Source organism: Gadus morhua, chromosome 8, assembly GCF_902167405.1.
Source record: "Gadus morhua chromosome 8, gadMor3.0, whole genome shotgun sequence".
NCBI lineage: Eukaryota > Metazoa > Chordata > Actinopteri > Gadiformes > Gadidae > Gadus > Gadus morhua.
In genome coordinates this window covers 4,499,332-4,511,538 of record NC_044055.1, presented here as the reverse complement: position 1 = coordinate 4,511,538, position 12,207 = coordinate 4,499,332, and the positions used below count along the sequence as shown (strand labels likewise).

The following is a 12,207-nucleotide window of genomic DNA, read 5'->3' as shown; positions in this document are numbered from 1 at the left end:
AGCCAACATATTCCACTTCTTCAACATGCCAGCTAATAATACGAACACGAATACCATCGCATCGATGTTCTCCATTGTTGTTATGTGGGTTCTGTCCATGTGTGGGTTACATAGGTGTTGTTTGCGTCGCGTACAAAAATACGTCACGGCCCTTTCGCGCAGCTGACCCCGCCCACGTCCCGGAGGTACTATTTGCGGTGGAAAAGGACCCGCGCTGCTACCGTGTCGAGTCGTGTCGTGTCGAGTCGAGCTACATGTGCGGTGGAAAAGCGGCATAATACAGTGGTTCGAATCCTTTTCACTTCGAGAGCCAAAAGATACATTTGTGTCTCCCGGGACCCAAACTTAAAAGTAATGCATCATGAATTGCCCTAAAATCTACATTCATAAACTTATAAAGCATAAAACAAACCATGAATTAAAAAATAATAAGAAATGTTTTTATCTTATGATGAAAGCACATCACAGCCATAATCCAATGTGCTGAAGTGTGTGTTACGTACACATAGGAATTTTCCCAATTACAAGAACACAGAACAGAACACAGAACAAGAGTAACAAAATCAAAATCAGGGGAATAAACTCCACATTTTTTCATTTCAACATCGTGATCTAGACTGAGCTAATCACAGGGGTCTCACTCTATGTTACCTCAGCCAGAGAGCGAACAGGTTGTCAGGTCCAGATTAACGAGAAAAGAGAGGGGCCCCACACACAGCATCTGAGCTAAACAAACCAGTGAAGCAAGGAAGAACGCTCACAAATGCATTGACATATCATAGTGTTTTTAAGTAATTTACTCTGCCAATACCCATTAAGAAAGAAAGTTTAAAAAGAATACATTTTTAACTACATGTTTAATTTCTATCAATTTCATTACTCCGTTAATTCTCATCAAGAGCATCCTTGTAAATAAATCCCATGCAAGTGAAGGGAAAATGCTACAGCATTGAGAAGAGCCGTGTAATAATAACAACCTATATTTAATTCTTTTTCGGGGGGTTTGCGCTGGGAGATGTACCAACCACTTGACTGTCCGGCCGCAAAATTGAGTATACTGTGGCCCCGCTAGCAACCTCCCCCATGGTAGTGGCCTTTTTCTTCAGATCCAGGAGTTTTTTGATGCGCTTCGGGTAGCCAGGCTTGCCCTCTGACTTCTCTCCCTCTATCAGCAGGTCGATGTATTCAGGTGTTGAGATTGGATCGGGCCTCAGAGCGATCTCCTTCAGGGTGTTGAGACACTGGGCTGAGCGCTCCATCAGCCTGACCACCTCGTCCTCTAGTTGGTGGTACTTCAGCATCATCTGTTCGATGATGTCCTCAACGGACATGGCTTTCTTAGAGGCCATCTCATAATTTTCTTTCAGCTTCTCAAAGGTTTTTTTCACCATCACCGTCTCGGAATCCCAGTAGAAAGCCTTGAGATCATGCTCCATTACATGGCACTTGCCTTTGCATTCGTTGCAGTAGCCCCCCCAGGTAAAGACCTCACAAAAATAAGTCCAACCAAATATTACCCCGCAGGATTTGTGGCAAGTTACATCACATTTCTCACAGTTCAATGAGAATTCTTCGGCTTGAACTTTAACAGGCCTTGTGACGCTGACCTCATATTCAAATTTCGAATTGTCTTTGATCGCTGATTTGTGTTCTTTGAGAATTTGAGATTCTTTTTTAATCTCCCCAAGTTTAGTCAAGGCCATTTTCACCTTAATCTGGATATTCTCAATGGAGATCTCCAGCTGAGCTCTCTGTCTGAGCACCTCCTTGCTTAAGGTCAAGCTCTTGGTCTCAATGACGTTTAGAGCAGAAAATAATTTCTTCATGTTTTTGGTTCCCATGTCCCAACACTTTTTATCAAATCTTTCTTCATCATCATCATCATCCTCATCATTGTTCCCATCTTCTTCAATGTCATCCCCCTCATTTTCTTCATCGTCATTGCTCTCATCTTCGTTGTTTGCATCAGGTATTATTTTTGAGTTATTGAACTTGAAGTGAATTGGTAAACCATTTTTCATTTTAGGACATGGGACCCCAAACTCTTTGATCGCCCCGAGAACCAGAGGTTTTGTCTTATCTGCAAATGTCACCAGAATCTGGATGTTCTCTGCCACATCTTTGCCAAATATGCGAAGCACCGAATCAAAGACGTATTGCTGTGTCGTTGTAAGCCGAGCTAGAGACGCTTGGGCCACGAAGCAGATGGCATCAATCTCGCTGATTCCACTTTTAGCCGAGAATAAATTTTCTAGCTGACTCATAATCAACCTATCTCTTTCTACGCCTCTCGTGTCTCCGAAACCCGGCGTGTCCACAATAGTCAGGGAGTAGTTAATCTGGAAGCCCTCTCGGTGGTTGAGCTTGTACACGGTGACATTAGAGGTCTGGCTGTGAGCCTGAGACTTGTCCGTGCCTTCGTCTACCAACTTGAATCTAAATTTATTGTCCCATGTGACCCCCAGGATGTAGTTGATCATCCTGTTGACAAGGGTGGACTTGCCAGCACCAGTGGCTCCTAGAACCATGATGGTGCGGTTCTTTTTACCATGGTTTTCTTTTCCAAATATGAAGCATTTGCATCCCTCTATCTTCATGGACTGGGTTTTCAGAGGAAGAGTGTAAACGTCCAGAGTACCTGAAGGTCCTTTAATCTTACTGCCTTCTTTCTTAACAGCTTCTGCCAACTGCTTCTGCTGAGATGTTGTTTCCATATTTGTTGACTTCTCAGAATTCTGACTAATTCAAACGGTTGTAAGTTCTTCTGAGGAGTTGAGAAAATAGCAGGAATGTCAGCCCTGACAATCAACAGTTTGTTCCCTGTCTGAAACCAGGTTGATTCTCGTAGAAATTTCCCAGGTGTGATCTGCAAATGAGAAACAAACATGTCAGGAAAACCTCTGCATGTTTGTGTATATTCATGTGTGTGTGTGTGTGTGTGTGTGTGTGTGTGTGTGTGTGTGTGTGTGTGTGTGTGTGTGTGTGTGTGTGTGTGTGTGTGTGTGTGTGTGTGTGTGTGCGCAATTGGAGAGGACAAACATAGAGAACTATTATGGAACTATTGGAATAAGCCTGTAAGCCTAACAGGGAGGAGCTGGGAAAAGACCAAAATAGGGCGGGAAGTGCACAAAACATCCACTGTGACATGTTTTGTGGTCCATACGAATAATCTAGATGAGTAGGGAATTTATGGGAATACTTATTTTTCTAACATTTATATAGAATTACTTCTTTGTCTCACAAATGATTGATGTTAAACGTAGTTTAGGTCTACATAGGCCTATAGAGATAATATTGGCTGCTGTTCTGCATCCATCTAATGAATACTCTAAACTGTATTAAAAAATTAAACTGCGAAAGCCAAGTTCATAACTCATAATGCATTTGTTACTCAGTTAAATAAAGCGACTTTAATTTCTTCGGGATACATGAGGGAATTTCTCTAACTGATTCATGCAGTCAAATTACATTCTTTGAGTCAGTGATATTCTGATGATACTACAAACATTAGCCTACCCTACATTTACCACGGGGAAAAGCATTTAATTATTCCATTATCAGGCTTTCACAGGAAAATGGCAAGACAATGCTGTTGATTCATTGATTACAATCCTGTGGTCGCTAGTGTGACCACAGCAGTTTATGTAAACAAAACGGATTATTGCCTTTGGCTGCGCATGCAGCCAACATGGGCTGGGGGAAACCCACGGACTCGAGATCTCTACTGAAAATCTTAAATCAACAAAAACGTTGTTAGTACAATAATCATAATGCAACTCTTTAAGAGGTTGATCCATTATGATTTTATTTGCTGATCTCCCCTGAGTTCTTTGGCAGACTTTTCTTTTGACCTACTCATGTTTCGTAATTACTTCAGTGCAAGTGATAATGAAGTCTTTATCTTTCAAAGTCCGGCTTTCTCTACCTCTCCTATTTTCTGAAAGTGTTAAAGTATTGCATTGTATCCACCACACAAGAAAGCAAACCTAATTCATAAAATGCTTCCAATTGTTCTCACCACATTTGTTCCTCTGGTTAGTCAGTTGGCGGGATGGGGGGTTGAGCAGATGCAATGAAGGTTCGTCGCACGTTTCCGTATATTTTCTAGGAAAAAGAGGGCGTAACATTTTTTATCAGAAAAACATGAAAGTGTAACAAGTGTGTTACCCATATATAAGTAGGCTAGACGTATTAGCCTATGATGCATATGCGACTGCGGAGAATAATAAAGAAAATAGCCTGGATCTATTCATCTCTCGATTAGTCCTCTGTGTGTCATTTAAGCAACAAATCTACATAACACTTGTAACACTCCCATTGTGTGTGTGTGTGTGTGTGTGTGTGTGTGTGTGTGTGTGTGTGTGTGTGTGTGTGTGTGTGTGTGTGTGTGTGTGTGTGTGTGTGTGTGTGTGTGTGTGTGTGTGTGTGTGTGTGTGTGTGTGTGTGTGTGTGTGTCAGTGTGAGAGAGAGAAAGACTGTGACTGAGTGAGGGGAACAGAGCAGAGCGATATTGAAACTAAACAACCTTCTCCCTCCCTGAGTTTCTCAGCCATTTAGAATTCTTGCATTTCACGCAGCTGTGATTGACAGCCAAAATGATTATTCAATTAAATGGCTGATAAAAAAGCGAAACTTCGTAAAATAAACTACGACAGTGACTTTAAAATATATATTATTGCCGTCTAGGTGCACATGTCGCCCTCTATAGGTGGATGCTAAGTAGCCAGATTTACTGCGGTACACTGGACACAACTCGACGAGTTCCACAAATGCGTACACCGTACAGGCGAGTTCACGTGTCCTAAATAATCTGTTCTGAAAGTGAGTGTGTGGATAGCATTTTACAAAACACGTAATTTTTTTTTACATGTGACATTATCATATTCGTGACATTATCATATTCGTGTAGATATCCTTTTACGAAGGACAAGTATACAATATTTGTTTTTCGTTTCACACGTAATGTGAAGCGTAAGTGTGGATATAATTTTAGCAGCCACAAGCAAAAAATATAAATGTGTGGATATTGATTGAAAAGCAAAGGGGAAAAATGATTGTGGATTGTGGTACATCGTCTTCTGTGGGTTAGGAGGCGCGTCGTTAGGCCTGGGCATTCGGAACTATAGTCCCAGATCTTTTGGAAATAGCCCTGGATCGCTGTGCCATCAAAGAAAACAAAAACATAATGCTGTAAATAGCCCCGTAGAGTTTACTTCTTTGTGGTTGAATTACCCGCAGCCACAGATGCAACATTGTAGCAAGTGAAAACCACGCAGATTTAGAATGATTTGTTGCAAAATGTTGCAAATTCAACGTCGGTATTCTTTCTTCTCTATGGATAGTGCATCTCGTAGCCTTTTAGTGAGATCATAGTTTTGAAAAGGACAGTAATAAAATATCTTTGGTAAGATGGATATAAGAAGAGAGACCCGCATTGAATTCAACCCAGACCACTTGACATCGTGTAGGTGCATGACAGTGGTACCGTTAAACTTCAATAGCCCAGGCTTTTATTTGTTTCTATCACTGAACTTTTGAACAAAACTCTCGCTCAGCAACGATGGGAAATACTATCAAATGTATTATTTAAACCAGTATAATATTACCGTAGCCTACATTTTTACCAGGTAATCGAATAACGCCTACACACACACACACACACACACACACACACACCAAAACAAACAAACAAACAAACAAACGGAGTGAATCGGGATCCCTGTGGGCCGTTAACGTTTCGGGGCCGCCGGGTCGACCCGGCGCAACCAATTCGGTTTTGTCTCGAGGGGAGAACTGAGCGACCCTACCGAAGTGGTACAGCCCAGGGGCCTGTACTACGAAGCTTGATTAGAGGGTTAGCGAGGTATGTTGAGCTGAAGCTGTACCACGAAAGTCGATCTCTTTCAGCGTCGCTGTATCACCATGGTGACTTATGCTCGCAACCAAACCTGGTCGGGAGCAGCTTTTCGGCTTCGTAAGTAGTCCGGTAAGCGTGTCCGGTTGCTAAGCGACGGGACATGGGTGTTTATTAATGACGTGTTCGCGTATCATAGTGTCCGCGCGCGTCCGAGATAACTGTAAATGAGTAGGCTACTACTAGTACTTTTGCAGGCTAAACGTTAAAATACTTCTTAACTTTAGAGAGACCACTCTCTCCCACCAGTCTTGGCTGCGGACTCGCAATCAAATTCCTCTTGTTTGCGGCGGAGGTGGGGGTAAATATAAAGATCGGGCTGTCCTCCTTCTTAATTTAAGGAGCAGGCAGAGAAAAGTTCTCTCCTGCTGTGCTTTCAATAAAATCAAATTCACAATGCCAAATAGTGATAAGACGTCCATTGTCGCTGCCGGTCCAGAGATGTGTCAGGTGTGCGCGAGAGACATAACGGACACTTTTGTTACTGCCATGTATACAGCAGGGGATCACATTTTAGGAACAGATCTATTCCGCATAGAAATCTATGCGGATCAGATGTGCCATGTAAACGCGGCTAGTGTTGCGCAGTGTGTCTGTGTTTAATGTTCGAAGGTGGCCCCGCACGTTAAACGTACATTAACCTATAGTCAAGGGCCGTGTTGTCCATTATCCCTTACGCCTCGTTTCCACATACGTATGTTTTTCGTATCCGTGCTTCCGTAAATTTACGGAAGGAGTCGCTAGTGTTTTACGTACGGGCATGAATTTATTTACGGACAAAAGATGTTAGGTCTTGTTCGTGAGTGAGGGTACTATGGAGCGTGAGATTGGCCGGATAATCGGAGCAGCGGGGGCGGTATTGCGTTCGCTTTACCGCACCGTTGTAACGAAAAGAGAGCTGAGCTGCAAGGCAAAGCTCACGATCTACCGGTCGATCTTCGTTCCTATCCTCACCTATGGTCATGAGGGCTGGGTGATGACCGAAAGGACGAGATCGCGGGTACAAGCGGCAGAGAGATGAGTTTTCTCAGAAGGGCTGCTGGCGTCTCCCTTGGGGATAGGGTGAGAAGCTCAGCCATCCGTGAGGAACTCGGATTAGAGCCGCTGCTCCTTTACTTAGAAAGGAGTCAGCTGAGGTGGTTCGGGTATCTGGTAAGGATGCCTACTGGGCGCCTTCCTTGGGAAGTGTTTCAGGCACGTCCAGTGGGGAGGAGACCTCGGGGAAGACCCAGGACAAGGTGGAGAGATTATATCTCAACACTGGCCTGGGAATGCCTCGGGATCCCCCCGTCAGAGCTGGTCAATGTGGCCCGGGAAAGGGAAGTCTGGGGCCCCCTTCTTGAGCTGCTCCCCCCGCGACCCGACCCCGGAAAAGCGGACGAAAATGTAGACAAAAGATGTGGGAGCGTATGATAATGGCCGTTTTTAGGAGACCAGTACTTTGGAACATGAGGATCGACATATACAGAGATAAAAACAAAACCAACCAGGCTTGGAAAGAGATCGGTGAGGAGTTTGGCCTGCCAGGTGCTTACAAGTTTTGTGAAAAACATAACAACTTTCATACGGTATCTCCGTAAAACGACGGCGAAAGTTACATTTTTTGAACGTATATTACGGACATACCGGACAGAAATTTTACGGAGGGGAGGAGTCTCGGAGGAAAAACGGACATTACGGAGAATCACATAGGAATGAATGGACTTTCGGTCGGAGACGGTTGGATCGCATACGAGAATGTACGTATGTGGAAACGAGGCGTTAGGCCTATATAACCGCTATGTCAGTGACACAATTAGGCCTAGGCATTTTTTATTCTACAAATTCATATTATAGGTGTGAGAATTGTTAAGAAAAATCACCTCAATAGTCAGAAACCAAATCATTGGCTAGATTCACCTGAAATTATTCAAATGGATGCTTACAACTTACCACATTGAATAATATTTTTATATTTATTTTTGACTTGGCCCCAGTTTTGTAGGAGCAAACATGGGGCCCCACATATATGGGGGTAAAAGGGATGATGATACATAATATTTTTTAGACAATATGCAGAATCTTTTCACTTACGAATTAACACGTCGGCTATTTTTTGCCAGCACGCCACCCTAGCCATATTATGGGCAACCGTGTTCCCCTTGGCTGTGATTTGAACTTTGAATTCCTCGTAGGAGTTCATAATAATACACTGCTCGCCTTGAATGAAATACACCGCTCTCGCGCGATTTACTTTGCATAAGGGTGAGTCATATGACGCGAGAAACGCCCCTTTTATGTGAACGCGCATTGAACCTAAAGCGGAAAACCTGGTTCAACTAATTGAATCTAAAGTGAGCTTCATGGTACCATTTAACTCCGATTGCGAGTTGCGGCTCTGTCGAGCCAGGTTTTCCCATGAAAGCCTGGGTATGTTCAGCGAGGTTCGTGGTATACCCCCCAGGTCGGCGTTGAACTGCGATTGGTCAAAGACGTAACAGCTAATGACAATATTGAACTCTCATGCAGGCTAGAAAAGAGTCACAGTGTTACGGTGTCCAACAAACAAAATCAGCAGCCTTTGGACAACCCAACATGAAGACAGACGACAGGGTTTTTGGGGGAAACAAAGTTTTATGGTTGACAATGATTGTGAGGTCAGAAACACACACACACACACACACACACACACACACACACACACGCTTAAATTGTGTTTTTCCACCCGCTCCGTATCCTGCTTGTTCCACGCTTTAAGCGCCAAGGCTACTAGTATGCGGCGAGCTAGGGCTCTCATGTTCCCCCCTGCGGTGTATTCCTTGTCCGCATACCCTGCCATCCAGTTGTCATATATTCATGCAGACTGGTTTTGAATGGCTGATTCCATGGAGGTACTTTGCGTGTCTCGTGTTTTCCCGCCGATGTGGCGAAGCTGTATGGTTATGCTGTGAGAGCTTAAATAAATGGACTATAAATTGACTATGAACAATTAGGCCTACTGAAGTTTAACATTTTGACAACTGACAGATGCAATATTGTAGCCAGTGAAACCCGCAAAATTCAGACTTGTACATTTATGAGCATGTTTTCAAATGCTAGCGATGCATCACTTTTTACAGCTAAACATTGTGACACATTGGACAAAAATCTAAAATGAAAAAAGAGCAACCCTCAAGAGCCATGCGATCCACAAATTTGTAAAAGTGAATGTGGATACAATTGAACAAAACGGCGGATATTCTGCTTTTGTGGATCGTGCATATCCGTGTGAATACGAGGCACAAGTCAAATATTTGTGGATCGTGGTACATGAAACGCGAATCGTCTTCTGTGGGTTGCGCATAATAAAGTATAATAAAAACATCCATAGATTCCCCGAACCAATCATGGAAGAGATGCCCTGATTGGTCAGAAATTAGCGCACAAAAAAGAAATTGTCTCATTACGGAGGCCGGCGCAGTCTCAACCATAACATATATACCGCGAGAGCGACAGAACACTGGTTGCAGTATATCTTTTTGTGTGTGTGTGCGTGTGTGCGTTTGCGAGTGTGTGTGTGTGTGAAACAAAATGTAAGGTTCCAAAACTAATGTTAACCAAAATACATATAACTGTTTTACTCTGTTGCTGTAGCAGGTCAATAAAGGTTTAATCATAGCAGTTGTGAGGTGGCCTATACTTTACAATACAATGAAGTGAACGCACCTGGTTGCATCGGTCTGGCCCAGGTCCAGGTTCAGCCTTCAACACAGAGATAAGACCAGCTCCGGGTAGACCTAATGAATGGCTCAGTGTTAAATGCCGCAATTGTTATAATATAAATCACAATGAAACGCCCAACCAGTCCGTCAACTCGAGTGCTAAAGTTCCAAACGGGGGCACCAAATCATTACCACCCGCAACAACTTTATTGTGTTAGGTGTCAATATAACTGATCAAAGCACGTTTCTGTCCTACCTTGGCTGTCCTGGCTGAGAGCAGGATGAGAGCTCAGTCTCTCTACGGCGCCTCTTAAAGCTGAGCTGGGTCGGCCACACCCAGGAGGGGGGTTGGCTAGCTCATTTCTTTAAGCCACTCCGTTTCCAAGAAATGCTCCGGTTTCCCCCCACCCTCGATGAACAAGGCAAGTGGAGTCGGTACCTGAACGCTACATTGTCTGATGGGTTCATGCAGAATTGTGCATTTCTCTACGGCAGGGGTTCTCAAACTATATGGGGCCGGGGACCCCCCCATAGGGCAGAAATTATTTCAAGGACCCCCTCAAAACCGCAACACAAATGTAATCATATAGGCTCATGTCTATTCTTTCTGTTAGATGCTTTTGAACTCTTTTATGCTTCAATCATTCAGTGCTAATACCACAATAGTGTTAAATAAGCATTTTATTGTATTTTGGCATAACTTTACAATATGTAAATAGATTTTACTTTTGTATAAATGTGTGTATAAAAATGTATGTATAAAACACACCCACCCACCCACCCACCCACCCACCCACCCACCCACCCACCCACCCACCCACACACACACACACACACACACACACACACACACACACACACACACACACACACACACACACACACACACACACACAATACCCAACCCAAACAAACCCAGCAAAAACATGACACGGCAACATTGCTCAATGTTGTCACAATGGACATTGGACAACGGCAGAGGACATGTTTATTTCCAAATGTCTGCAAGGATTGAGAGATAGTAAAGTGGTGCAAAACAGTTAAATTATTCACCCACGTAAACACGTTACCTACTGTTACCGATGGTCCATCGTCAGGGCCGGATTAACAAACCCCCCCCGAAAAAAATCAGGGAAAAAAAATTCTATATATTTTTTTTATTATTATTATTTTAACACACACACATAATGACACATAAAGTGTAGCCGGCTTGGTCTTACTCCGCCGACTACTTTTCACCATAGGTGGACTGGCTCAATTGACAGGTTATGGGGTAACTGTCACATTAGGCCACTATATTGTTCAGAATCATTATATTGCTGTTCTTATTACATTCGTTTTAATAATGAATTTTAAATGGTATTATGGTATTATTAAATACCCTATTTAATAATACCATGTATAACTATTTTAAGAGTACAAACATTCATAAAAAAAAAGAAATAAAAAAAAAAAGTTTCTTTCGTGTGGTGCCCCCCCACTGGCTGGGAATGGTTGGGGCCCCTGGGCACAGTGCCGTGGGCCCTAATGGTAGATCCGGCCCTGTCCATCGTAACAAATCGCCTGCTCGGCATGCCATGCATATATGGATGAAGCTTTGAAGGGGACGCAAAACACAGCTTTGGCAACGCTGTTGAACGCTGATTGGCTGTCATCACGCGTTTGCTGCCGAAAAGTTGAAATATTTCAACTCGAGCAGCATTTGACGCGCCGCAAAATACGTGAACGCGCCTGCAGCGCGGGCACGGGCGTGCTGCGCTGCAAATCAAATCTTGCCGCGCCGCAAATCAAATTTTGCTGCCGGTTTTCTCGGCAGCAAAACCGCAACGCGTCTCTACATTCACTTTGAATGGGATCGTGCTGCGCGGCATCTTTTTGCATCTTTTGGTGTGAACGCAGGGCAGACTCGAGCATGCGTTGACAGGTTGTCGCAATGTTAACAGAGTTACTATTGGCCGAAAATTAAAGCAGGGGGAGGGCAGAACACAATGCGCCTGTTTAATTGGCTTTTATTTAGTTATTTAGGTGCGAGATGTGAAGGTAAAGCCTGAGGGAGTTTGACGTAATGTAAAAGCCGAGTGTTCATTGGTTAAACGTTACGCCGACGGGAGTAATGACGACCGGCCCAAATTTTTTTCCATAAATACCGGTAGGTTTATGTTGTAACAACAAGCTCTTCACGGACCCCCTGGCAACACGCCGCGGACCCCCGAGGCTCTACGGGGCTCAATAAAGTATCTTCTTCTTATTCCTCCTGATAATGTTAAATATGACATGCAATGCACATTGATTAGACTATAAGCCTTCATGTTTATACGCACATCCTCTCTCTCTCTCTCTCTCTCTCTCTCTCTCTCTCTCTCTCTCTCTCTCTCTCTCTCTCTCTCTCTCTCTCTCTCTCTCTCTCTCTCTCTCTCTCTCTCTCTCTCTCTCTCTCTCTCTCTCGCACTTGCTCGCTCTCTCTCTCTCTCTCTCCAGACACACACACACACACACAGTTCACGTGCGCAAAATATACACGCATGTACCGTAGGTAACAAATTCATGTTTTGGTTTGTATAATTTTACACATAGATATATTTCTATATCTCTTATTTTTATGGACAAAGAGTT

General features: G+C 43.5%; 1 protein-coding gene across 1 annotated transcript; it reads right to left on the bottom strand.

The window, feature by feature from the left end:
• Nucleotides 1–418: 418 nt before the first annotated feature.
• LOC115548207 (uncharacterized) lies at nucleotides 419–9,887 on the bottom strand. Its single transcript, XM_030362679.1, has 4 exons — nucleotides 9,851–9,887; nucleotides 9,599–9,669; nucleotides 4,019–4,104; nucleotides 419–2,866 (listed from the first exon to the last, which is right to left on the bottom strand). The coding sequence occupies exon 4, from the start codon at nucleotides 2,712–2,714 to the stop codon at nucleotides 984–986; it is 1,731 nt and encodes a 576-aa protein (XP_030218539.1). The 5' UTR covers nucleotides 2,715–2,866; nucleotides 4,019–4,104; nucleotides 9,599–9,669; nucleotides 9,851–9,887; the 3' UTR covers nucleotides 419–983.
• Nucleotides 9,888–12,207: the final 2,320 nt, after the last annotated feature.

Coding starts and splice junctions, on each gene's coding strand:
- LOC115548207 (XM_030362679.1), bottom strand. CDS start 2,714: ATGGAAACAACATCTCAGCAGAAGCAGTTGGCAGAAGCTGTTAAGAAA.